The sequence below is a fragment of the Geotrypetes seraphini genome, chromosome 5, assembly GCF_902459505.1.
Source record: "Geotrypetes seraphini chromosome 5, aGeoSer1.1, whole genome shotgun sequence".
Classification (NCBI taxonomy): domain Eukaryota; kingdom Metazoa; phylum Chordata; class Amphibia; order Gymnophiona; family Dermophiidae; genus Geotrypetes; species Geotrypetes seraphini.
The window spans coordinates 92,565,923-92,593,738 of record NC_047088.1 but is presented as its reverse complement, the minus strand read 5'-3'; the positions used below and the strand labels follow the sequence as shown (position 1 = coordinate 92,593,738).

At 43.7% G+C, this 27,816-nt stretch overlaps 1 protein-coding gene across 1 annotated transcript; it reads left to right on the top strand.

Annotated features, from left to right (window-relative positions):
- The first annotated feature begins 250 nt into the window (after nt 1-250).
- LOC117361376 (cysteine-rich venom protein 6-like) lies at nt 251-27,094 on the top strand. The gene is made up of 4 exons (XM_033946606.1): nt 251-353; nt 2,026-2,076; nt 6,971-7,003; nt 26,551-27,094. Exons 2-4 carry the CDS (start codon nt 2,040-2,042, stop codon nt 26,736-26,738), a joined length of 258 nt encoding a protein of 85 aa, XP_033802497.1. The 5' UTR covers nt 251-353; nt 2,026-2,039; the 3' UTR covers nt 26,739-27,094.
- The last annotated feature ends 722 nt before the right edge of the window (nt 27,095-27,816 follow it).

Below are 27,816 nucleotides of genomic sequence, written 5' to 3'. Positions count from 1 at the left end.
ACTAATGAGCTCCTTGTAATGCATTTACATGAGGTTCTCAGTGACTGTTACCAAGATCGGTGCCAGCCCCCAAGAACCCTTTTGAGCTTCGGAGGTTGACTCTTACTGGCACAGAAAATTTTTGAGAATCTGGCTCTGAGTCAGAATAATTCCTTCAAGATCACTGTTGCCATAAAGGAAATAGAACTCTAATTATATTGGCTGCTCATCAGAAACACCTTCTGAGCTCCTAGCTATAAATCCTCAGAACTTTTGGAAGCTCTCAATTGCGACTTAGCTTGTGAAGAAGTTATCTTCAGAGGCTGAAGAGAGGACACTGTTGTCTTTGATTTCTGCAGCTATTTAAGGATCAGGTAAAAGTCTTCCTGTACATCTGCTTGCATGATTTTTTTCAGTAGACAGCTGGACTTTTTCCAGAATGTAATACATTTTAATTAAAGTGCCACGCATTAGGGGTGTTGTGCTGCTGAACACCTCCACTCCCTCAGCAATGCATGCAACATTGTGATAAACTGCAAACAGATGAAGAGCTTTGCTAAAGGAAGGTGGTTTTTAACAAGTTAGAAACTATACACTGGCTACTTAGTACAAATTAGGTGTATTCCTATGGCACAGTTGATATCAAGGTTGACAGGGATGGATGGGAGGGAGGAAGAGATACATAGGAGGTGGAGGGGAAGAAGGAAGGAGATTTTGGATCCAGGAGCAGAATGGAGTGATGGAGAGAGATGCCTGGCAATGGAAGTGAGGGAAGAGAGTGGGAGAAATGCTGGACCATGGGGAAGAGTGCAGGAGGGAAGAGAGAGGGAGATGTTAGGCTACAAGTGTACGAAGGGAAGGAAGAGGGAGCAGATGCTGGGTTATAAGGGTAGATGAAAGAAGATGCCAAGAATGGTAGAACCTTGAGGAGAAGGAGATGGTGGTGAGGAAACAGATGGGAGGACAGATATTACAGAGGGAAGAAATAAGGTAATGGGGGTACGTTGAAGATGAAAGGGAATAGAGGGCTAAGGAAGGAATGAAATAGGGAATGAAAGAAAAGATGGAAATTAGATAGGTAGCTGAAAAGTGAAAAAGAGGCAGAAAAGAGCTAAAAAAGGAATGATCAATATGTCAGAGGCAGGTGTACTGAGGAAATAGACAGGAGAGAGGAGAAAAGACAAATGGATAGCAGCTGCTGGAAGGAGAAATAGCAGAGAAAAGGAAAGCAGAAAAGAGAAGGTGGAACCAATATGATAGAAAAATTAAAATATCCAAACAAAGATAGAAGAAAAGCATTTCATTTTAAATGTTTTTAATGAAATATGTATAGTAATTAGCAAAAATATTGTTGAAATTTTAACAAATAAACCTGCAGAATTTGATATTTTTCCCTCCCCTTTTACAAAACCGCAATAGCAGTTTTAACGCAGGTTGGCACGCTGAATGCTTTGTGCTGCTCCTGACACTCATAGAGTTCCTATGAGCGTCAGGATCAGTGCAGAGCATTCAGCTCTGGTTTGTGTCTTATTCATGATTGAAAAAGGCTTAGCCCAAATGTCTTCATTTTGTCCTTAAATGTTTTCATTTTTTTCCATTATTGCAGAAAAATCATCTATATTTTGGTGCCACTCATGTCTGGCCCAAACCACATCCCATGAAATCTGGACACACTGGAGAAAAACATCTGAAATCAGAGGTTGCAAATTGCTACTTGGACATTTTGGAGAGTAAAATGTCCATGTGCCATGCCACCTTGTGATGTTTTTCTGTTTTGAAAATGTGCCCTGTGATACCCTAATATGCCAAAAGCTGTGCTCTGCTGGAAACCATGTTCAAAAGCCACCAGAAAGTTTTAATCTTTTCCAACTTTCTCTCTTGACTTCCTTCCTCTCCCCTCGCTTCCCTCAGATTCCATGTCTCTCCCATTTCCCTCTTCACTTTCATTTTCTGTACCCTTTCTCCTGCCTGTCTCTGTTTGTCCAGCGTTCTCTAAATGGAATGCCTTTATGTTGTTTAACCCTAGAATTCTGAATTTGATTTCAGAAGTGAAGCCCACGATGAAAATCTCTGCTGCCTTCCTTTTCCTTGTCTTGGGTGAGTAGTCACTTACACTAGAGCAGAGATAAGGAGGCTATTAAAAAATGTATATTTACAGTAACATTACCTGAGGAAGGGACTTAGCAGTCCTGATGATGTGTATCTTTAAACATTTGTTTGTTTTAAAAGTGCAGAGATTGTTGACTGCAAGGAAGCCTAGAATGGGAAAAGGCTACATCACATATGATTAATTACCTGCTCCTAAATAAAATGATATACAAACAAAAGCAAAGAGAAGGCAGCTTGCCCTGGGCACACATTTGTGGACCCCCTAAAAACAAATCTCTATATACTCTTTTTTTTTCTCTCCAGCCTCTCTATAGAGTCTCTTTCATACTTGCCCTTTCCCTTCTCTCTGGAATCTTTGTTCATAACTTTCTGCCTGACCTTTCTCTAGATGAATTTGCTGAAATACTTTCAGGGATAAAGAGTTTGTAAACTCAAAGCCAGAAAAGCTATAATACACACCAAAAAAACTGGCCTTATAAATGGTAAACCAGTGAAGGGTGATCAAACAAAATTATAAGAAAGCTCAGAGATTTGAAACTCTGAAGGGAAGGTTTTGAGACCTCCCTTGGGGAAAGAGTTTACCTTCCAGTCATAGTCCTCTTATGAAAAATGTTTAATCACTTTCTTCAAAAGTATTATGCAAAAAACCACTTCAAAAAACTTAAAAAAGTGTCCAAACAAGGTACTGATTTTGAACTTGCAATTGTCACTGCACCTGTAGCAAAGTTCTAACAGGTTTACTTAACTTATAGGCAGGATTGAAGGGGTCCCAACGCGGCCCCGTTTCGATCCCTGCTTCAGGGGACCCGATTGCTGATTCTCTAAACAGGTTCCATTACTTTCATGCTGGTAAAATTTGCTGTGGTGACATGCAGCTGAAGAAACTCTAAAACAACGTGCAGACTTCCTCTGATTCTTCAGACACTGATAAACAACAACCTCAGAACCTTGCTCCAAGCCATAATGTCCATTTTCAAGTGGGCCCCAAACCCGGCGCACGCAGACCGGCACAGACCAAGCTTGCCAGAATACAACCGTGACGTCCAATGTATTCAACCTCTCTCATAGACAGCTAACTTCAGTGGAATTATCCGTGTTGAACCAAGGCCTCTCATTTGTCCCTACTAGTCTTTACCGATCAGTAGACACTAGGATAGCTATGTTTAAGTTTATTCGAAAATGCAAACTTAAACATTTTTTTCAGGACAAAGGGGAACCAGTTCAAGACACCACAGATGTGGACCCATTGCGCATACCATCTACATGGTGCCCACCGGGTATTCCCGATTCTCATATTCAAACTTTTGAGAATTTAGTGTTGAGAGACATTGAGAAGCTTGAACAAGGATCTTTTTCTACCTATTTCAACCTGTCTAGGGTTCAACAGCTAGCACTACAATCCTTAAGTACAGATCAGAGTATAATTATCCGTCCTGCAGACAAAGGTGGAGGGGTGGTGGTGCAGGATGTAGTCCGGTACATTAGTGAGGCACAACGGCAATTGTCTGACCATACATATTATACACCTTTACAATCTGACCCCACTGAACATATAAAAGACCTTATCTCTCATGTAGTGGTCCAAGCATTTGAATCTGGCACTATCTCTGACCGTGAATGTAAATTTTTGACTTGTCTCCATCCAAGAACACCAGTCATCTATTTTGTGCCCAAAATTCACAAATCTTTAGTCAACCCCCCAAGTAGACCCATTGTGTCGGGCATAGGTTCTATATTGGAACCTCTTTCCAAATTCTTGGATATTCACCTTAAGGATAGTCCCCCTGGCTCCCTCATATGTTGCAGACTCAGCCAATATGATAAACCTTTTGGCAGATATGAGCAATGTACCATTGCATGCCATATTACTCACTTTAGATATAACGGCATTGTATACCAATGTACCTCAAAATGCTGCGATTCAAGTGATAGCAGATGAGCTCAGAGCTTTAGAATTATCGCAAAATCAGATAACTTTCCTGCTTCGCATTGCTCACATTGCACTAAGTATGAATTATTTTCAATTTGACAGGGTATATTATCAACAAATCAAGGGCACCGCCATGGGAGCTAAAATGGCCCCATCCATAGCATGTTTGTATGTTTCAAAGTTTGAACAACAGTTCCTATACCCCTCACAACATTGGGTACACATACACATATGGAAAAGATATATAGACGACGTCTTTGCAGTATGGGTTGGTTCTTCCACCCAACTTGATGAGTTTTTTACATGGTTGAATACCTGTGATATAAACTTACAATTTACTATGCATACTGATTTACATCAAGTTTCTTTCTTAGACATCAACATTATTCTTACCCAGGGTCACTTTGTCACCAGCATCTATCGCAAACCTACCGATAGGAACAATCTCTTGCAATACTCCAGTTTTCACCCCCAACACCTTAGGAATAACATTCCCACTGGGCAGTTTCTACGGTTACGCAGACTATGTTCCACCACACACGAGTATGTACATCAAGCGACGCAGATGCAAGCCCGTTTTGTAGAGAAAGGTTACCCTCCATCTGTGATTCGCAAGGCTTACAAAAGGGCCCTGTATGCCAATAGGGCATTGTTGTTAAATCCCACTAACCTTCAGGATCCATCACCCCTGGTATGTGTTCTTCCCTACTCCATTCATGCGTTTAAGATTAAACATATTATCAAACAGCATTGGAGTATCATGAGATACCATTCTGAATTTCTGGAATTTCCTAGGTTTGCCTTCTCCAAACAACAAAATCTTAAACAAGTGTTGGTGCATTCACAGTTTTTAAGTTCACCCCAAAGGCAGGTGACTGGCACACACAGACCGGTGAGTCTGACATCAATAGTATGCAAAATCATGGAAACACTGATCAAACGCCAGTTGGACACGGTCTTAAACGAAGGGAATCTACGGGACCCCAATCAACATGGATTCACCAAGGGTAGGTCCTGCCAATCAAACCTCATCAGCTTATTTGACTGGGTAACAAAAAGACTGGACGAAGGAGATTCACTGGACATAGTGTACCTGGACTTCAGTAAAGCTTTTGACAGCGTCCCACACCGCAGACTGTTAAACAAGATGAAATCAATGGGGTTAGGAGAGACTCTGACGGCATGGGTCAGAGATTGGCTGAGTGGCAGACGTCAGAGGGTGATGGTTAACGGTACTTTCTCTGGGACATCGGAGGTGACCAGCGGGGTGCCTCAGGGCTCGGTCTTGGGTCCGCTCCTCTTCAACATATTCATAGGAGATCTGACTCAAGGGCTTCAAGGTAAAGTAACATTATTCGCCGACGACGCCAAACTATGTAATATGGTAAGCGAGGGCAATTTACAAGATAGTATGGCGCAGGACCTGCGCACATTGGAATGCTGGTCCTCAACCTGGCAGCTGGGCTTCAATGCTGGAAAATGTAAGGTCATGCACCTAGGTAACAGAAACCCGTGCAGAACTTATACCTTGAACGGGGAGACCTTGACCAGGACTTCAGCGGAACGAGATTTGGGAGTAATCATTAGTGCAGACATGAAATCTGCCAATCAGGTGGAGAAGGCTTCCTCAAGGGCAAGGCAGATGCTGGGTTGCATCCGTAGAAGTTTTGTCAGCAGAAAGCCTTCTGTCATTATGCCATTGTACAGGGCCATGGTGAGACCTCATCTGGAATACTGCGTGCAATTCTGGAAGCCACACTACCGCAAAGACGTGCAGAGGGTCGAGTCGATCCAAAGAATGGCCACCAGAATGGTCTCAGGGCTTAAAGGTCTCCCGTACGAAGCAAGACTAGACAATTTGCAGCTCTACACTCTAGAGGAGCGCAGGGAGAGGGGAGACATGATTGAGACGTTTAAATACGTCACCGGATGTATAGAAGTGGAAGATAACATCTTCCTTCTTAGAGGCCCCTCAACCACAAGAGGGCACCCACTCAAACTCAGGGGCGGAAAATTTCACGGCGACACCAGGAAGTATTTCTTCACGGAGCGAGTGATTGATCGGTGGAACGGGCTTCCGGTGCAGGTGATCGAGGCCAGCAGCGTGCCAGATTTTAAGAATAAATGGGACGCCCATGTGAGATCCCTAAGAGGGTCAGGGCAAAACACTAGCTAATCTTAAGGGGAGGGTCTATAGTGGGCAGACTTGATGGGCCTTGGCCCTTTTCTGCCGTCATCTTTCTATGTTTCTATGTTTCTATCCGTGTGGCCATTGCAGAGCATGTGCATACAGTGTTGAACTATCAGAGATGACCTTTAGGGCTCCACCTAGAATCCGCAGTTTGGCTACCAATTGTAACACAGAGCAGGTTGAATATATTATACAGTGCCCTTGTCATCTTCATTATGTAGGCAGCACCATCCGTAGCATCAAAGTAAGAATAGGAGAACATCTGAGCAGAATTAGATTAGGGGTTAAAGAAGCCCCTTTGGTATCTCATTGGATAGATTTACAGAATAATTGTCAGACTTAAAATTTTCCGTTTTGGATGTAGTCTCAGTTACAAGAGGGGGTGATGTCGCTAAAATACTGTGGAGGAAAGAACAAAAGTGGATTTTTCTGTGTGGACATCATTCTGATTAGTACAATTCTACTTTTTATCCCGTAGCAATCAATACAACACAAAACGTTAGGAGTTAGTTGGAAAATGAAAACTATCATAACACCTCTATATAGATTTCCAGTGTGACTATTTTAATTAATGTGTGCAGTTCTGGTCATCCTATCTGAAAAAGGATATAGCACAATGGGAAATAGTTCAGGAAACAACATTCTGATGAAGAAAGGCTAAACAAGTTAAAATTAAATTTAATGAGTTCTCACTTCTGTTGTACGATCAATGTCCATACATTCAACTTTAATATGATATTCTGATAACTTTATCTTTTCAGCATTGCTGTTGGAATCAGGATTGCCACAACCAGGTAAGGAGCTCTGAGGCCTCTTTACTAACTTGCAGTAAAATTTTGCAGTTATTGTGCAATAATTGCCAGAATGAACTTCCAAATGAGAGCATTTCTAGCAGTTTTCCATTTTGTATGCAGAGACATATCTTTTAAACATAAAACATAAAAATCCATTTCTAATCCGCATTACCTTTAAGTTCTATGCGGTTTACAAAAGATTAGCTAGGAATACACTGTAGATGAAAGTTAGAAAATAGGGAACCAGGAACTTTGAGAATAAATAAGTCTTCAGTTGTATTCTAAAATGTAAAGGTGAGACAGATATCGATAGTAAAGGTTTTAACTCCTTGTCCCAAAATTGCAGCCTGATATGAAACCATCCGATTGTAATATCTTTTCAATTTACAACCTTTCACCAATGGAAAAATCAGAAGAGCTTTAGAACATCAAGAGAATTTTGGGTAATGAAACAGAATAATTCAATCAAGTATTTTTTGAAACTTATCTTTTAGTGATTTTCCAATCACATAAGAATATAATCTCAGTTGCCAAAGGCAGTTAAACATGGTGAAATTATATCTCACCTGATAATTTCCTTTCATATACTCAGGCCATGCCTGAACGAGTGGGTGTTATCCCCCTCCTATCTGCAGATGGAGGTAGAGAAAACTGATCTTTTCCAGTAAATAACATAGTAAATGATGGCAGATAAAGACCTGAATGGACCACCCAGTATGTCCAACAGTTACACTCATTATAAAAATTCATGCTTAAATTGAATTATCTTTTTTTTTTGAGTGCTATTCCTGAGTGCTATTTTTGAGTGCTTCATTCATTGGTTTCAACTAATGGAGCTGCCATCAAAGCTCGCTCCATCCTATCCAAACCATCACATCATTTGCGGGATACAGACCATAAAAATCCACCCAGCACCTTCCTCACAGTGGTTAGAGCTACAGCCTCAGCACCCAGAGGTTGTGGGTTCAAATCAATGCTGCTCCTTGTGACTTTGGGCAAGTCACTTAATCCCCCATTGCCTCAGGTATATTAGATAGAGTGTGAGCCCACCGGGACAGATAGGGAAAAATGCTTGAGTAGCTGAATGTAAACCACTTTGGTTATAAGTGGTATATAAATAAATAAATAAATTACTAAAGTTTCCATTGACGCTCTCCCCATATCAGCAGCTTTGTAGAGCACACCCATGCCTCATCAAGCACTGCAGCCACAGTGAGCAAAATATCACATATGTGACACTTGCTACCCTGCATTTGCAAATATGCTTCCTTATTAATTTTTTTTAAAGTGAAAGAGCAGAGTATATCTTGAACCCTAGACATTAATCTTCCAAGGGTGGGTCTCAGGTGGGTACATCCGTACTAAAGGAATGAAAAGAAAATTATCAGGCAAGACTCGTATAATCTCACCTTCCTTGTCATCTGAGGTGGTACCATAGTGAATGAGTGGGACATACCTATACAGATTCACTAGATGGGAGAAGACAAAGTGCCCCTGAATGATGGCTCTATCAAAGTTCGAGCGGGCTCTGGCTACCATGTCTAGCCTGAAAATGTGTCACAAAGGGACAGAGCAATGACCACATTGCTGCTCTGCAAATAACTTCCTGAAAAACCACCCGGGCCTCTACCTAGGACAGTGATCTTTGCTAATTTTTAAGCAAGGCCGTTTGAGGTCCAAAAAGGCTGAAGGAGAGCTGAACATATGTTCCTACTTTGGGCCATGACGCCAGTAACGCTTCTTGGCATTCATTCCTACCAGAACACAGATAAACTCTATAGAGCTCATAATCAAAACAAACCCCAAAACCATCTAAAAAGTGGCCTAAATGGGTACTTGGACGATCAAAAAGCCTAATCATCCAAGTACCCATAATCAAAGCTGGTTTTAGACGTATCTAAAACCAGCTTAGGCCTTTCCCCTGCCTCTAAAAGCATAGAGCGAAAAGAGGCATTTTTAGAGGAGGGGAAAGGGCGGAGGGTGGGCCGACCTAGACATAGGCGTACAGCAGGTATAACCAAAACTTTAGGCAGGTTGCCTAGTCGGCACTTATACATTTTGACTTAGACCAAGTCAAAACAGGTATAAGTGCCGAAAAAAGGGGCCGCTCAGCTGATGGCGGCTGGCGCGATCAGCTCAGTGGCCCAGCAACCTAGCCACCCCCCATTGCAACCATTGGGGGCAGGAGAGATGCCTCATCTCCCCTGCCGCAATAGCAATACCACCAAGTGCCACCAAACGCGGCAAGAGAGATGACTCATCTCTCCTGCAGCAATCCACCCCTCTCCCCGATCAGATCGGGGCAGGAGAGAGCCCAAGCCCTCCCAGCCCTGGTGATCTGTGAGCCCCCCTCCCCGCCGATTACGATCGGGGCAAGAGGGAGCCCAAGCCCTCTTGACCCGGCGATCTGCACCCCCCTCCCCAATTACGATCGGGCCAGGAGGGAGCTCAAGCCCTCCTGGCCATGCCACTTCCCCCCCCCCCACAAGATCGGGCAGGAGGGAGCCCAACCCCTCCTGCCCCGATGCAACCCCCCATGTTCAAGTTTCAAGTTTTTATTAGTATTTGATGAATTGCTTATTTGGGTTGCTAAGCGATTTACAATTATATAAAATAATGTTATATACTTTAAACAAGGTAACTTCAGACTTACAAATCAAAGACAGACATGAAACAAGTGGGAAAGAGGGGTAAAATTACATGTTCATGGTTTAAGAAAAAAGATTAAAGCTAGGAAAAAACAATAGGATGGGTAAAAGACTGAGACAAAAATCTTCGTCTAAAATTAGATATTAAATGCGTCTTTAAAAAGATAACTTTTAAGAAGTTTTTTAAAATTATTAAGATCTGGGCAGGAGGGATCCCAGGCCCTCCTGCCCCGATGCAACCCCCCATGACCGCCTCACCCGATCAGCCCATAGAAAAACTCCCCCCACCGTCGAACCTACGAGACCCCCCCCCTGGCCAACCCAGCAACCCCACCCCCACACCTGACACCCTCCCATACCTGAAAAACATTGTCCGGACAGACGGGTCTGAAGCCCGTCCGTCCGGCAGGCCAGCCATCCCTCGAATAGCTGGCCTTAGGGCCTGATTGGCCCAGGCGGCTCAAACCCTGCCTACAAGTGGGGCCTGAGGTGCCTGGGCCAACCGGAATCTACTCAGTAGCCTTAGGATCCATCCAACCTCGGGGGTGTCAAACCTGGCGGGTCGCGTGCTGGGTTCCTCCCCCTTCCTCACCCCCCTTTCCTCCACCTCTCTAACATTTTTTTAGAGGTGTCTCAGCAGTAAGCCTTGCCCAAATTCAAGTAAGGCACACTGCTTTGAGAGCCAGTGGAGTCTGTTCTGTGAAAAAAAAAATCCTGAGGGAGTGCCGGTCTGAAGGGTTGCTTTCCCTTTAAATTTAATGTAAATTACTGTATTTTTTAACTAACTGGCACTTTTCGTTTAGTTAGCTAGCGTATGGAGCAATGGGCACTTTAGAAGGGAAAAAGTACTCATGCTCCAGACGCGAGGCATTCGTGGCCGGGTAGTGTAGACGCTGTGCCCAAGAAAGAGGGGACCTTTCAGCCCATCTTAGATTTGAAAGGGGTCAACAGGGCTCTCAAAGTTCCATCTTTTCACGTGGAGACACTTCAGTCAGTGATCCTTTCGATTCAGCCTGGGGAGTATCTGACCTTTCTCGACCTGATGGAGGCCTACTTGCATGTTCTAATTTGGTCAGTGTTTTCTTTACTTTGCGATTTTGGGTCAGCAATAACAGTTCTGTGCGCTTCCCTTTGGTCTAGTCATGGCTCCGCGGACGTTCACCAAGGTTATGGTGGTCGTCAAGGCAGCCTTGCGCAAGGAGGGCATTCTAGTGTATCCCTACTTGGACGACTGGTTGATTCATGCAAAGTCATTCCAGGAGAGCACACGGGTCACAGCTCGGGTGGTGAAGTTTCTGCAGTCACTGGGATGGGTTGTCAACCTTGCCAAGAGCCGATTGGCCCCCTTGCAGCGCCTGGAGTACCTTCGGGTTGTATTCGACACCTCCTTGGGGAAGGTCTTCCTCCCAGAGGCCCGGATAATTAAATTTCAGTCCCCGATTTGCCTGCTTATGACGTTCTGGGGTCCTCGGGTGCAAGATTTCCTCCAAGTCTTGGGGTCAATGGCAGCTTCCCTAGATGTAGTGAGGTGGGCTTGGGTGCATATGCATCCTCTTCAGTAGGCTCTACTTCAGAGGTGGATGCCCAAGAGGCATAGTCTGGATCTCCCTGTTCCTCTGAGGGGTTTAGCTCGCTGCACTCTTCGTTGGTGGCTCCAGTCCTCCCATCAAGTTTTGGGGTGAGTCCGGATCAGCCCCAGTGGACGGTGTTTCTCACGGATGCCAGTCTTCTCAGTAGGGGAGTTCAGTGTCTGGGTCAATCAGCTAAGGGCACCTGGACCATGGAGGAGGCGTCCTGGTCGATCAATGTTCTGGAGACCAGAGCCATCCACCTGGCGCTGCTAGCCTTCCACTCCTTCTTGACGGGCAAGTCGGTCCGGGTTCTGTTGGACAATGCTATGGCGGTGGCCTATGTCAATTGTCAGGGGGGCACCAAGAACACTCTGGTGGCACAAGAGGTGGCTCAGCTAATGGTCTGGGTAGAGTCTCATCTTCAGGATATCTCGGTCTTCCACATAGCAAAAGTAGAGAATGTTCAAGCGGACTTCCTCAGTCGTCACGTGCTAGATAACCGTAGAGTGGTGGCTAAGCCATATGGCCTTTCAGTTGATAGTGCAAGCTTGTGGTCAGACCCTCATGGCCAAGAGTGTCAATGCCAAAATGCCCCGCTTCTTCAGTCATCACAGAGACGGTCATGCCAAGGGTCTAGATGCTCTGGTTCAACCATTGCCGGTGGAGGGTCTGTTATAAGTGTTCCCTCTGTGGCCATTAGTGGGCAGAGTTCTTCTCTGCATTGTTCATCATCCAGGCCTTGTGATTCTGGTGGCCCCGGAATGGCCCAGGCACCCGTGGTATGTAGACCTGGTGAGGCATCTGGTTGCGCATCCTCTGCAGCTGCCTCTCTCACCCGACATTCTGACACAGGGTCCCATTCAGATGTTCGATGCAGGTCCCTTTTGTCTTACAGCTTGGCTTTTGAAAGGAATCACCTAGGTAAGAAGGGATTCAGATAAAGTAATCCCCACCCTGTTGGTGGTCCCAAGACTTTCCACTTCTCGAGCTTATGTGCAAGTTTGGCATATATTTGAGGAGTGGTGTGCGCTGTGTGGAGTGGTCTCTTTTCGCACTTCCCTGCCTAAGATCTTAGAGTTATTGCAGGAGGGCCTTGACAGGGGCCTGGCTTGGGCTTCTCTCCGGGCTCAGCTTGCAGCCTTGTCAGCCTTTCCTGGGTTGTTGCGAGGTAAGCGTCTGACTGCCATTCCTAATGTCATTCGCTTCTTGCGGGTAGCCAAATTGCTCAAGCCTCCTGTGCATCCGTCTGTTCCATCTTGGGATCTTAATCTAGTCTTCTCCGTGCTGGTGCGCCCACCTTTTGAGCCCTTGGGTGCCTGCTCATTGAAGGACCTTACGCTTAAGGTGGTCTTCTAGGTGGCTATTAGTTATACTAGGCTTGTTTCTGAGCTGCACGCTTTCTCTTGTAGGTCTCCCTTCCTGGAGTTTTTGAGGGAGCAGGTCACGTTGCGGCCTGTTCCTTCCTTTCTGCCATAGGTAGTTTTGCCTTTTCATATCAATCAGCCAGTGGTCCTCCCAGTGTTGGGTAGTCGGGGAGGATCTTTTGATCAGAAACAGTTGCGCAAGTTGTATGTTGGTCGGGTCCTTCGCTCTTATGTGCAGAGGACCCAGGAAATCATGAAATCATATCATCTTTATGTTCTTCTAGCGGATCCTCATAAGGGGAATGGCGCTTCCAAGGCTACCATTGCACACTGGATCAAGGAGACTATTGCTTCCGAATACCTTCTTCAGAAGAAGCCTGTTCCAGATTTTCTCAAGGTTCATTCCACTCGGGGTCAGGCAGCTTCTTGGGCTGAGTCTTCGCTGGCGCTTCCAGTGGATATTTGTAAGGCTGCGGTTTGGTCCTCCTTGCATTCTTTTGTCTAGCACTACCATATGGAAGTTCAGGTGCTTCGGGACGTGGTGTTCGTTGAGCGTGTTCTGGTGTTGGCCCTTCCGGGGTCACACCCCTAATGAGTACTGCTTTGGTACATCCCATCCATAAGATTACTATTTCAGCTATACCGGTCTAGAGAGTTGCTAAAGAAGGAGAAATTAAGTTCTTACCTGCTAATTTTCTTTCTTTTAGCATCTCCAGACTGGTATAGCACCCCACCCTGTCTGTTGTCGTGTTGTTCTTGCGTGAAGATTTTGCTTTTCTGTGGGTTCTAGTATTTTTCCACTGCTAGGGAGATCAAAGAGCAGAGGCTGTGGCTCGGCTGGCATAGCTGGTGAGCTGATGGGACCTTTAACATTTGCATTTGCTCCTTTGCAATTTCTTTTTTTTTTTATTTTATTTTTTTTATTTTTTTTATTTATCATTTTAATACATCCTATATATAAAGATGTTTAAAGAAATACAGAAATATTGTCTCTTAGTCATAATACAAACCAAGGATCGAAATTTAAACATTCAAAATAAATCATATAATACAGTCCACAACCTGGAGAGAAGAGACAAGATGAAATAAAAAACCCCCTCGGGAAAGGGGAAATATACAAAAGAAAAATAGAAATAAAGAAATAGAGCAGCCTGATCTTATCCTATCCAAAATAAATCAACCGCATTATTAACCTTTATCATTCGGACTGTGTAGAGATACCTTTACCTTCAAGGAAAAAACCTAATTGGGCAGGTTCGAAGAAAATATATTTACTTCCTTGATAGGAAATAAAACATTTGCAAGGAAATCGCAACTGAAAACTTGCCCCCAAAGCAATCACCTTTGGTCTATATAGCAGAAATTCTTTCCTCCTAGATTGTGTCCACCTCGAAACATCAGGAAATATATATACCCTTTCTCCCAAATATGTAATCTGCTTTAAATTAAAATATAATCTAAGCAACATCTCTTTGTCTTGAAGAAATACCAACGAGACCAATAAAGTTGTTCTTCCTTGAGTTTCAATATCAGAAGATTGCAGAATAGCGGAAACATCTAATTGAGCATTTTCATCCACTACAGCTTTTTCTTTCTGCACTTGTTTTAAGTAATAAATTCTTTGTATCGGAGGAAGACTTACTTCAGGTACATTTAAAACATTCAACATAAAGTTCTTAAACAGTTCTTGAGGAGACATAAACTTGGCAACCGGAAAATTAAGAATCCTCAAATTTAAATTCTTTTGCTGGTTCTCCAGGTTTTCAATCTTCCTCAAAATCATCATTTTATCTGTTGTTTGTTTAGAAATTAAATTCTTAGTCTCTGTTGTTTCTTTATCTAATTTTTTTAAGTCCACTTGGTGTTGCTGGGTAATAGTTTCTAGGGAACTTATCCTGGAAGTAGAATTCTGAGTTGTAGTAAGAAAATTAGAACATACCAGGTGCAAATTCTCTATCGCAGTCCAGATAGAATCCAGGGTAACAGCCTGTGGTTTCACCAACGGTCCGAGGAGGGGGATACCGGCCGGCTTTGGTACGGCTCCTGCTCCTGCGATGGAATTCTGAACTCCTACAGCCTCCCCGACGCTGGTTACCAATGGCTCCTCTCCCCCAGGACGCTGACTCTCCGACATCGGAGTCAGCGTGTCTGCTGTGTGTTTCACTTCCGGGTTCACTTCGGAGAGTGAATGAGCCTCCCCCCACACTCCGGGGGAGCCCTCTTGCCAATTCCTCTGCGACGAAGATTCTCCTGGGATGGGAGGGGTATGCGGTCCTCGTGGGCTCAGCGAGAGAGACATCTCGCTGTCCAAGCTGTGGAGTTCCCTCTCCACAGCAGCGGAGGCGCCCGACATGGAAGGAGGAACTGTGAAAGCTGTTATCACAGTTTGCCTCGGCGTCGAGAAGCCCGAGGTAGGTAGAGGAATACCCCTCGTTTTCCCTCTTCTTTTAGGCATTGAAATATAAACGTTAAAGTTGAAATAAAGGAAATTTTCCCCCAGAAGAGAGAAGTGCTCCTCTCAGCGTCCTGCTCCAGACGCCATCTTGCCTCAAGTCGCTCCTTTGCAATTTCCAACAGCATTCAGGTTTTATTAGTTGTTACTCCTGTTCTGCGTCCTGTTTTCTGTTTATAGTTCTTATTTCTGCTTGGCTATTCGGCAGACTGAGGAAATGAGGGAGAGTCACATATTATGTACAGTTCCAAATTTTTGTTTCAGTCTCCACCTGCTGGTCATGATAAGATATATACCCATCTGTAAGATTACTATTTCAGCTATACTGGTCTGGAGAAGCTAAAATAAAGAAAATTAGCAGATAAGAATCTAAATTCTCCTTCTGCGGGAACTAGGGTTTTTCAGCTACGCAAATACACTTGTACATTGTCCACTCCTGCTACATGTGCCTCCGAGAGCATCAATAGGTGGGTCTCTGCCCACTGAAATAGAAGTTGCGCTTCCAGGTATAGAGCCAATTGATATAAGCTACTGCCATTGCCTTGAGAAAATTCACACAGCTTTGTTCTGTAGCTTGTGTTTGAACACCTGCAGCGCTCCCCAGCTGTAGAAACTGGCATCCATAGTCAGGATCACCCATGAGGGATGAGGAGTGGCACCCCTCAGGTCAAGGACTGAGGCTCCAGCCACCAGTTCAGACTGAGCCATGCCTCAGCTGTCCAAGGTACATGCATCCGCAACACATCCTTTTGCAGGCACCAATGACAAATAAGCAGTCTGAACATGACATAAGCATGCCTTGCCGAAATCTATATTTGCGACCAATGACCCCAGCACCTGCAGGTAATGCCTAGCTGTCAGGGCCAATCTGTCCTGAAACGCCATGATCTGCCATGTGAGTTTCACTCTGCAGGTTTTTGGCAGAAAAACCTGGGTTTCCTTTGTGTCGAACAGGATCCCTAGATATTCCAAGCATTGTGTCAGTTCCAGGTGGCTTTTTCTGAAAGTTGACCACCCAGCCCAGGTCTTGCAGGATGGAGCTTTTATTAGCCAATCGTCCAGATGGAGGTGCACCTTTATCCCCATGTTACGGAGGTGCACTGTCGCTACCATCATTACCTTAGTGAAGGTGCGTGGTGCTGTGGCCAGGCCAAACATTAGGGCTGAGAACTGTAATTGCTGCTCCAGAACATGGAACCGTAAGAACCTCCTGTGCTCTGGAAAGATTGGGATATGCAGCTAGGCCTCTGTCAAATCCAGAGGGGCAAGAAATTTCCCTGGCACCATTGAGGCAATGACCAACCTCACCGTCTCCATGCAGAAGCGGGGTATTTTGAGAGCCGTATTGACCAACTTGATATCCAGAATCAGTCTTGTCTTCTGAGTCTCTTTTAGGCACCATAAAATATAAGGAGTATCTGCCTTTGCCCGATTCTAGGTCTAGCACTTCAGCTGCTAGATCCAGCAGCCTCTGTACTGTCACTCAAACCTTGACTGTTTTTTCTGGTCTCCCTGCAGGAGAGTCCACAAAATGGTCCAGGAGGGGATGAAAGAACTCAAGCTTGTACCTCTCCTTAAAAATCTCCAGTACCCAGCAGTCTGAAGTGATCCCTGCCCAAGCTGCCCAATAACCCCCATGGAGTTACAAGGTGGACACTTTGAACCTTATTTTACATCAAACAACCACACTTTGTTGCCGATAGGCGAACAAATATAAACTCCTGAAGCAGGCCTTTTTAGGCCAAAACACGATCGTGTCAAGTCAGTGTTATAGTATCCAATAAAGGAAATAGAGCACCAACCAGTCACCATCTTTGATTGTTTCTTTGCCTTCCATGATTTGGGAAAGAGGGATCTCCTCTTTTCTCTGACAAGCTGCCCAATAAGCCATTAACCTCCCGCCAACCTTTGGACATCTGGCTGCTGTACTGGTTTCTTAACTGCTTCTTGGGAGTAGTAGTGGGGTGGGATCCTGATGACTGAGGTCGCCTGGCACCCCCAAATCTCTGTCTCATTCCATGAGACAATCTCTGGACTGATGCATTTCCCTAGTACTGGTGAAAATGTCTAGACCTGCAAAAAGTACCCTGACTTGGCCCCCTCAGGTTTCTCGGTCTGCTGTTAGATAAAGATTTTGGTTTATGATCCTGCATGTTTGCCATGAGGTCATTTAGACCTTTCCCAAAAATCAATTGTCCCTTGAAATGTAACTTGCTAAGTATTGCCTTGAAGGAAGAGTCCCCCACCCACTGTCTAATGCACAGCATTCTTCGGGCAGAGATAGCATAGGCAGAAACATTGCTCAGTACTCTGAATATAAAACCGGACATCTAGTAACCCTACAGCAGCTCACACACCTATCGGGAGTCCTCCTTCCTCCCCTCTCCTCCCCCCCAGATCCTGAGCTTGCTTTCTTGGCACAGCTGTAACTCTTCGTTCCATCAGCAGTGGGAGTGAAATAAACACGCTGCCTTCAGCGACCCATAACTTTCTCTCTGCTTCCAGGTTGCCAAACCAGGATGTTTAGTTCAGTCACGCTGATGATGATACGAAGAGTTTACAGCAGTGCCGAATAAGAAAACACTGGATCTCGGGGAGGGTGGTAAGAAAGATGCTGGACTGGGTGGGGCGAGGTGGGGGAAGAAGAGAAAGATGTCAGACCAGGGAAAGAAAGAAGGATGTAGCTCTAGCAAAACACGGCTCGTGTTGAAGCCGAGACTTACCAGCTCAGATAGGTGATCTATCCAGTCCTTTGAGACTTGCATTTATATGAATATCTTAAAAGCTACCAGAAGCCTAGTGCTCACTATAATGTGCTATGATTAGGATGGTCATGTCGTGAACTATTGGCAGAAATAAGGGATAGTAGCCCTGAGGAAACCCCCCCGAAGGGTGAAACATGTTGGCTCATTAATCCCTTACTAGTCATCTACCACCAGCCAGCTAAGTATTCTAATATTCAAAAACTTCTTTAAAATATTTATGGTTTTAAGGTTAAAATAACTAAAAAATAAAAAATAAACAAAAAAGACACACACTAAATGTTTTGACCCTATGACGATTAGGTGCATAAAGCCAGTAGATATGATATGTTGATCTTCTGGTGGCATCTCTGAGGGCAAATAAACTTGTTGAAAAGCTCTTTCTTGTGCACAGGGAAGTAAGGGTGAAAAAAACGTTATCACCTGGGTTATTCTTGATTGATACCTGATCCTTGTGAAGAAATTTCATTGTATTATACACGGCCAGATACAACAAATGATTAGGATTTTATGCACCACAGGTGACATTGTATCACCGCATGGCAGCCTGTCGATGTGTCTATCTATGAGCACATTAAACTTAAATATTTGACATTTAAGACATTTTTCAGCTGTAGTGGGAATAAGAATTTTTCAAGGGTGAGGGATTTTGTTTTGTTAAACATGGATGAAGGGCAGAAAATGAAGGAGAGAAAAACAGCAATTGGTTAAGAAATACAGTTAAGAGCACAAACAAAAGGAAGTGAAACCAGAGACTGGGATAAGATGAATAGAGAAATAAAATCACCAGACAACAAAGGTAGGAAAAGTGATTTTATTTTCAATTTAGTGATTGAAATGTGTCAGTTTTCAGAATTTACATCTGCAGTCTATATTTTGCACTGTTCAGGAAGAAACGTATTTCTTTGGTGTTGTACTGCATGCAGAGCCTGGCATCTTAAGGTTTTGTTTGGGTATATTAGGACTTTTAGTTTGTGGTCCTGTACTTGCATAGGGTTTATCTGTGTTCTTCCCTTGTTTCTGTCCCCTCTCTAATAGTCAGCATCTCTGCCTTTCCTTCCTTGTTCCTACTACATGTTCCTAGGAATCGAACAAGTAATCCTCTCTCTCTCCTGTTCCCAACTCTCCACCTTCTGTAGGTTCTGTATCTTACCTAACTGTAAGAAATAAGAAGCAGCTGTAGTAAAGCAGAAAATAATTTATTTTTCCCTCTTACAAGGCAGGGTTCCAATGCAAAAATTGCCAAGGGGGCAATCATTCATTATATAGTTGGTTCACATATTCCTTAGTCCCTCCTGCCTGCCTGCTCATTGGTTAGAGAAGCAGCAGTTAACAACCTATCGAATTTTTCCCTGCCCCTGTTTATTTCTCAGACCTCCAACCCTATTTATAATTTCCCATATATGGTTCTTATTTAACCCTCCCATCACAAGCTCATCCTTCATGCTACATGCTGCGTCCTTCGACTTGTTACTTGAACAAAGCCCTTATTTAATACTCCTGAGACATCAGGTTCTGCAGTTACTGGAGGCATTCATGTGTTCACAGTTTCAAAAAATTTTATTGAACTTAAAAAAGAAATGATCCCAAGAATGCCTCTCCCCTCCCTTAATGTATCTTCATATTTCTAAAACACATACATTGTATGCATACAACACTGATACAGGTTTCCCCTTACTGATTCTATTACTATTACACTGCAATAATTAACATCATTCATTTGTTAGTCAAAAATACATTAGTAATTCATTCTGTTCTATTATATTATAAAGTTATTCCTTGTTTCATTTCTCAAACGGTCCTGTATTTGGAAAGGGTTTATTTGTGTTCTTCCCTTCTTTCTGTCCCCTCTCTAATGTTCTGCTTCTTTGCCTTTCCTCTCTTGTTCCTGCACCTTCCTAGGAATCCAATAATTAATCAATCCTCTCTCTTCTATTCCCAACACTCCACCCTCTGTGGGTTCTGTATTTCACCTGCAGGACCCGCCATCATCTTCTTCTCCCTGCACCCCCACCCCGGTCTGAGTATCTCTCACTCTTCCTGCTGCTCACTATCCAAACTTGACTTAGATCACCAGCAGTGGCAGCATTACCAGCTCTTTTGTTCTTTCCAGAAGTCAGGAGAACTTTAATGTCTAGAAAGAAGGATAGGTAATATGTCTGGACATTTTTATGAGTTTAAAACCTCTATTTGCCATTCTCTTATTCCCTCCTCCCCATGAGTGAGCAGCTGCTCTGCTTTTTTCCATTGAAAATAGCCAAGAGTGTAAGTAGGATCCAGCCAATGGGAAGGCAGTAGGGGTGGAACCCTGGAAGACAGTTCTACTCACAGAGACTATAAAAAGAACCTAGCCAATGAGAAGTAAGTATGGCGCACCAGAAGGCAGCTCTAGTAGTCACAGGAAAGGAGGAAGTAAGGAAGTAGTCTGGAGAAATTTTGTGTGCTACAGAAGTTATACTGTTTTTCCCCCAAAATAAGACACTGTCATATTAATTTTGGGCCCAAAAAACGCACTAGGTCTTATTTTCGGGGTAGGTCTTATTTTTTTCATGATCATCTCTCCCTTCCTCTCCTTTACCCCAATTCTTCCTCTTTCCTTTCTCTCCCCCACATGTGCAACATCCAGGGCAGGATTAATTCATCGAGAGCCCCTAGGCACACAAGTACACTGGGCCCCCTGCCCCACCACACCCCACCATGCACTCAGGCAGAAACAGGAAGCTGAACATTACCACTTGCACAATTACAGTTCCTGTTGCCTTTCTACCCACGTTGCTTGCTTGTCTTACTTTCCGTCGATGGGGGGGGGGGGGGGTGCTGCGTTGCAGATCGGGGGGGACCCACATTGACAATCGATGCTGGAGGGGCCCATTGATGTTTGGAAAAAACAATGTTGATGCCCTCCTTCATCGGGCCCCCCTGACCATTTCAGGCCCTAGGCACATGCCTACTTGGCCTATTGGTTAATCCTGCCCTGGCAACATCCCCTTGTACCTTCCCTCTGCAGCATCTTTCTGTCCTTCCTTCCCTCTCTCCCATGCAGCAGAACCCTTGCACAACTTCTATCCCTCCCTTCCTCCCATAGTAACATAGTAAATGACAGCAGATAAAGACCCAAGTGATCTATCCAGTCTGCCCAACTATACATGCTCCATAAATTAATTTAGTTGAAATGGTCCTTTTCATAGATATTTCTGGGCCAGAAATCCAGAGCCCTGCCCATCCCCCGTTCAACATCTTTCTATCCTTTCCTCTCGCCCATCCCTCGTGCAGCAGAATCTTTGCACAGCTTCTATCCCTCCCTTCCTCCCATCCCCCCATGCCGCATATTTCTGTCCCATGCTTCCCATCCCCCACCCTGCACCGCCAAACCCCCACTTATCCTCCCATCTTTCCATCTCTCCCTCCCGTCCGAAACCCTGCCGACCCTCTCACCACAAGACGACATACCTTCCTGCAAATAGCAGAGTCAACAGCAATCTAAACAGGCTACTTCGCAGCTTTCTCCTGCCAGGGCATTCCATGTACCACATTGCTAATGACATCATCAGTGATGCGGCAAAGGGAATGCCCCGATGGAAGAAGGCCGCTGCTGACGCTGCCATTTGCAGGAAGGTATGTCGTCTCGCGGTGGGAGGGTTGGCAGGGTTCAGACGGGAGGGAGAGATGGAAAGATGGGAGGGTCAGTGGGGGATCAGCATAAGATGGGGGTGGAAGGGTAAATAACTCTGTCACCAAAAAATACATACGTACACTGATTCACCATAACACAGTAATTAAGGAGTTGTACATTTCAAAGTACCCTCTCATCGCAGTTCTTCCTCAAATACAGACTCACACACAGGTGAGGAGGGGGATTCCTCTGTTTACTGAATATTTCAGAGGCTTCAAGGTCCAAGGAGCTGCTTTGCCTCTGATGTCATGACAATGGGGAGGCTATCATGCACACTGGATGGACTTCTCCCACTGCCAAGAGCAGAGAGCTACTATTGACTCTTTTGAAAGATTCAGTTTTTTCAAACTATGAACAGTGTAGAGCAAATATGTCAAACTCTGGCCAGTGGGCCAAATTTGGCCCGTGGGGTGATTACATTTGGCCGGCGATCTGGCCGAGATTTGGCCCGCTGTTCCTTCCCGTGGCAGAGAAAACGCGTGAATGGCTTGGGTCGGCACTCTTCCTCATTGGCCCTCGTGCTTGTCCGTCACCGCTGCAACAGACGCTTCATTGGTGGGAGTGAGCGTGCTCCATTTTCCTCCCTCCAGTGTCCTGGACTGACAACGTGCTATGTTGGGTGGGAGGAGGTGGCGACTTTCCTCTGCAGGCTGCTTTCTTTTGTTTACATCACAGATGGTAGTGATCAAAATGGTGACTAAGAAGAACCTTAGTTTCCCCCTTTTACTAAACTTCACTAGCAGTTTTTAGCACTGGGAGCAGCGTGCAACATTCAGCGCTGCTCCCGGCACTAAAAAATGCTATCGCGGTTTAAAAAACAGGGGCACTGTGAAGAGAGAAAATGGCATTGGACAGCAAAAGTTTTCATGAACGGTGACTTTAGTTTCAAGGACAAGACAACTGTTTGAAAATACAGTGGTAAGGATTTTAAATACCATTGAAACCTCATTACAGTGGTTGGGGGATTGGGGGTGCTAGTATTTGGGGGGACTGGGGAGGCAAGGTAAAGGTAAAAGGAAGTTTTCTCTGTAGAACATAAGATTTGCCGCATATGTTGTGTTCCAGTAGGAGCTTATCCAACCTTTTCTGGAATCCCTGAAGGGTGCTTTCCCCTATAACAGCCTCCGGAAGAGCGTTCCAAATTTCTACCACTTACGTTTGTACGGAATCTTTTCCCTTTTAACTTTAGCGAGTGCCCTCTCGTTCTCTTCACCTTGCAGAGGGGTTAACAATCTCTCTTTCTCTACTAGGTCAATTCCCTTCAATATCTTGAATGTTTTGATCATGTCCCCTCTCAGTCTTCTCTTTTCAAGGAAGAAGAGGCCCAGTTTCTCTAGCCTCCCATTGTACGGCAACTCCCTCAGCCCCTTAACCATTTTTCTTGCTCTTTTCTGGAACCTTTCGAGTGATGAGTTGGAGAGAGTCAGGAATAGGGGGACAGATGAGTAAACAGAGCTTTACAGTTGTTGCAGTTTCTATGTCCAGGTATGGTGAGCTGGAGCAAGAGCAGGATGTGACATCACTAAGTATAACAAAAGGAAGACAGCATGAAAGATAAATGGAGGGAAGGGAAACATGACTTGAATAATGACCAGGTTGTAACCCTATACTTCTACTACTAAGACTAAGGGGTCCTTTTATTAAAGTGCGCATTTAGCGCGTGCTAAATCGGTTAGCGTACCTTAATAAAAGGATCCCTAAGTATCTTAATTAAAAATTTGGCCCGTGACTTAGCCTATGTTTTAGATTTAGGCCCCTTATTGTAACCTCCTCCTTCTCAGACTGAGGTAAAAGGTATCCCTTTTGAAATAAGATTTGTTTTGTAGTCGTGCACACCGAGGGTTAAATTGATACCTTTCCCCAGGAGAATTACATAAACAAAATAATAATATATAATAATATGGTATAATCTTGAAATAAAAATAGTTATTAAACATATAATAAAATAAATATAAAGAAGCATTAAGGATTCAGAATTTAAATTAGAAATAATATTTAATAAACAAATGCTGTAAATCAACTCTAAACAAAGAGATTCTACTTCCCCTCTGTAAAGTTCTTCTTTTTCCTCAGATTTGGGTATTTGAGGCTTTATGTTCTTGCTATGTAGGGGTACCACGTAGGCACGCTGTTGCTAGCAGAATCTTGCTAGCAGACTCTTTCTTGCTGGAACCAACCTACTACTCTGACTTAAACAAACCAATAAGGGAAAACCCTATACTAATCTAATAACTCCTAAATTGCCTAAATATACTTTCTAAGCTAAGAAAAAATAGATAATTGATGTTCCCTATACTTTTTCCCTCCCCAGAATTTCCTATTTCTAAAATCACTCAAATTTCCTATATCTCAAAACACAAATAAAACCCGAAGTCTCAATAAATTTTACAGAAGATATTAAAAAAACTTCCAAAACAGTTTATCAAATTTTCTTCACCAAAATTCCCTCACAACATTGCACAGAAATTTCACAGACTATTTCTAACACCCAATAGTCTCACAGATAAAATCATTTTTCACATCTGCCAGAAAGAAATATTTCAACCTTGGAAATTACCAGAATCTAAGAATCAAACTTCAACTTCAACCACAACCTACAATTCCTATTCAAAATTAAATAAAATTGACTATAATTACCAGGGCCGGATTTTCCTATAGGCTAACTAGGCTTCAGCCTAGGGCCTCAAGATCAAGAGGGGCCTACATTCAAATTGTTAGCAAAATTAAAATTACACTATTCTAAAAACAGTGAACACTAAAACACTGAACCGAAAATAAGGAGAAATTCTACGCATATGACTAATAAACAAACATAAAAGTGTGTTGGTTAAGATCAACGCTTTCGGCTCATTGGGTCTGTTTGTTTGTATATACTAGATTGTACCAAAGTATAGTTCATACGTTCACTGATTGCTATGGCAAATATTGACATGCCTTATGCTACTAAGCTCTGGTTTGTTCTTGCATAAATAAAGTGCAGATTGGTGTAGATTGGAACAGACAAACGAACAGACCTATTGATATCCCGACGTTCGGTTATATTCGTGTTACTTCGATAATATGAAACACGTGTTAATGTTATTAGAAAAGATTCTTATTTTAGGATTGCGTACACAATCATTTGATTCTCGCCTTTTGAGTTCAGTAAGTTCAATACTTTAGTGAAGTGTTTATAGACTACTGAAAAAAATTTTTGTGACAATATCTTCATTTCGCGGAATTCTAAGTAAGTTCTTAACATATGTTTTAATTTGCATATTTTAAAATGTATATTACGTGCTTTATTTTATATTTTCATGATTATATCATAAATAATAAAATCCTAGTGTGCGCATGTGCTATTGAAATATCGTGAGTCCTGGTGGCGTGAGGTGTGCTTCTGTGTCACTCCTCACAGCGCCTGCGCCAGCGACTCATCAAAATTCAGCCAGGAGTGGGGAATCCGAATTGCACACATGCTCCAGCTCTGGATCGGATCCCGCTGCTCCTCTCTCCCCCCTCCCACCCTCACCCCCTTTCCCGGCTCCGGAGGGGAATCGGTCTCAGCCCCGGGTGGGGGCGCGCGCCAGTCTGCGGTCCGATCCTGCCTCCGGTTCAGGTTTTAGCCGCTCCCCGGTTACCTTGGTTCCGCTTCAGGATCGGAACCGGCTCCGGCCGCAACAGGGTGCCGACTCGGCTTCTCCCTTTCTTTTTCTCGCCCTGGGAGGAGGATCGGGGAGGGAAAGACATCAATCCAGAAACATCTGGGCAAAGCCCAGCCCCGCGGGGAGAGAGGCAAAACGTGGATCGTGTCACATTTTTTATAAAGGTTAGTACCAATAACAACATGTTTCATTTAACATATTGATATATATCACAGTAATGATGTATTTTATTATCTCTCATGTAATTTACAAACTTAAAAATGGGAGGTGAAAGAGCCTCATAAGTGGACTAGCCTAGGGCCTCTTTTCATCTAAATCCAGCCCTGATAATTACCTTCACAAGAGCCACACAAGCCAAAATACCTCCTCACAGAACCAAGTCATCCTCCCAACTGTCAAATCTGACAGTTAGAATGTTCAGACAGCTGATGCTGATCTCTGCACTGAGGATAGCAAACCTGTACAAGAGATCAGCAACAGAAAACCTCAAAACCACCAATACAAACAATACACAAACCATACTTCTCAAAATAAAAAAAAACACTGATCTTACATTCCAGACTTTCTTTACTTTAAAAACCTTTTAAAATCCTCTTCAAACCCTGTTTTTTCTCAATCAAGTAACTTTTTAACCCTGGTTACATTATGAAATTGACCTGGTGTATAGAGAGACAGAGAGCAATTGGAGTGAGAAGGGGAAGGGAGTAGTTTGGAATAGGGAGAAGCAGCTTGTCTCTCTCTGGTTAGTAGTTTTGTGGGAGTTGGCAAATAATTTCTCTAAGTAGCTGACTACCTCTATACATCCTATAAGTTGAATCCTGAATATACTAGTAAAGGGGGAATTTCTATTTGTCCCTATTCAACCTCTTTTTACCTTATAATGTTCTTCTGGCCTGTCTCCTGTGCACTTAACCAGCCATAAGGTACCATAAGAGGCCAGGGATTATGTTTTCCCCCCTTGCCACTATTTTAAGGTGGTTTTGAACAATGGACAGATGAACATAACAACTCTTCCATATCCCAGGTCCAAATGAGCAGTTGATAGTTATGGATGCCCCAGGGCAGCTATAAACACCAATAGTGATTTTTGTTGCTGTTGTTGGTTTAAGTATTTTCTCTTGAGAAATTGAAAACTTACAACCCTTCAAATCTGTGTGTGCTTGTTGTACACATGTATAAGTAGCACATTTTCTAAAATTATTACTTAAATATGTGTGCCAATAGTGCTTTTTAAACATGCAAACCTTCTACAATCATCTCCTTCTTTAGTAGCTTTCCAGAATTAACATCCCTTTCCTCAGATCAGGTAAAGAAACTTCCACTGGTGTCCTGCTAAAGCTCTAACTTTCTCCAGGTTCATTATCAATCCTGTTTAAAGCAGTTTTTAATTTCTGGCATTCCCTTTCATTTTCACTTGCTCTTCTCTCCCTCAGATTGTCCACCGAACATGCATTATGAAGCATGTGCCAAGAGCTGCCCTAAGACCTGTACGGATAAACTACAAATCTGCAATGCGATGTGTGCACCGGGCTGTGTCTGCGACCAGGATTATGTGCGGAGATGTAAAGCATCTGACGAGTGTGTACTTGAGAGCGAGTGTACTAAAATAAATTGTCCATAGCAATAGCCATGACCTCTTTGCTAGCCTTGCCCTGTTGGGCAAATGTGTCCAGCTGCATATTTGCCTCCCAACAGCTAATTGTTTTTGTTGCTTGTACTGTTGCTGGCAGTGGCTTTCTTGGGCTGCTGTCCTATTACTATTCTGTTTAGCCGCTGCCTGTCTACCTGGCTGCTTTATGGTTCCCATCAGAGTGACATGGGGACAAAGATTCATCTCCGTCTCCTCACCGTCCCTGCATTTTCATCCCTGTCCCTGCTGTTTTAATTTTCTTCCCTTCATCTCCCCGCTCAAAGCAGAAAGATGATTTTATGCAATTTTATGGGCCTAAGGCATTACAAATAAACATTTTAAACCTATTAGTGTGCTTTTCCTTTTATTTTGATTGAAAGAACATCAATAAAAGTACAACTTGCAACAAAACACAGCCAGCAAATAAAGAAAAAAAATTCAATCATGTACAGCCCTCAGACTATCACATGCAAATAACTTACCCCTCCTTTTACAAAACTACACAAGTGTTTTTTAGCTCCAGCCTGTGTATTAAATGCTCTACACTGCTCCAACTCTCATAGAGAAGCACAGAACATTCAGCGGACCGGCTTGCATGCATGGTTTTGTAAAAGGGGAGGGGGGTTTAGTGCTCTTGTCGTGGCTCACCACTGGACCACCTAGGCTAAAGACAGGTCCAGGGAGAGGCCTGTGGGGGTCTACGAGGGGGAGTGGGTGAGTGCGGAGCCAACTGGCACTTGAATAAAAAACCTCAGTTTATATTTAACATTTCCCCCTAAAAGGTGGGGGGGGGGGGGTGATATTCTTGATTTATAGTCACTGCTCACTAAATTCAGATCTACCCATCACAAGTATCCCAAGTGAGCCATTTTCCAACTATTGCTTATGAGGCTGAGCCTGCCAATGCTATTCCACCACCACCTGAAATTGAGCTGCTATATTATCTTTTCAGGTTGGGAAAGAATCCCCAGTCCTCCCTCCCCTTTAAATTTACACATTGCCTCTTTAGCTAACCTGTGGTGTTTCCCTTCCCAAAGAAAACATATCCACCAATTTTATTATCTGCTCC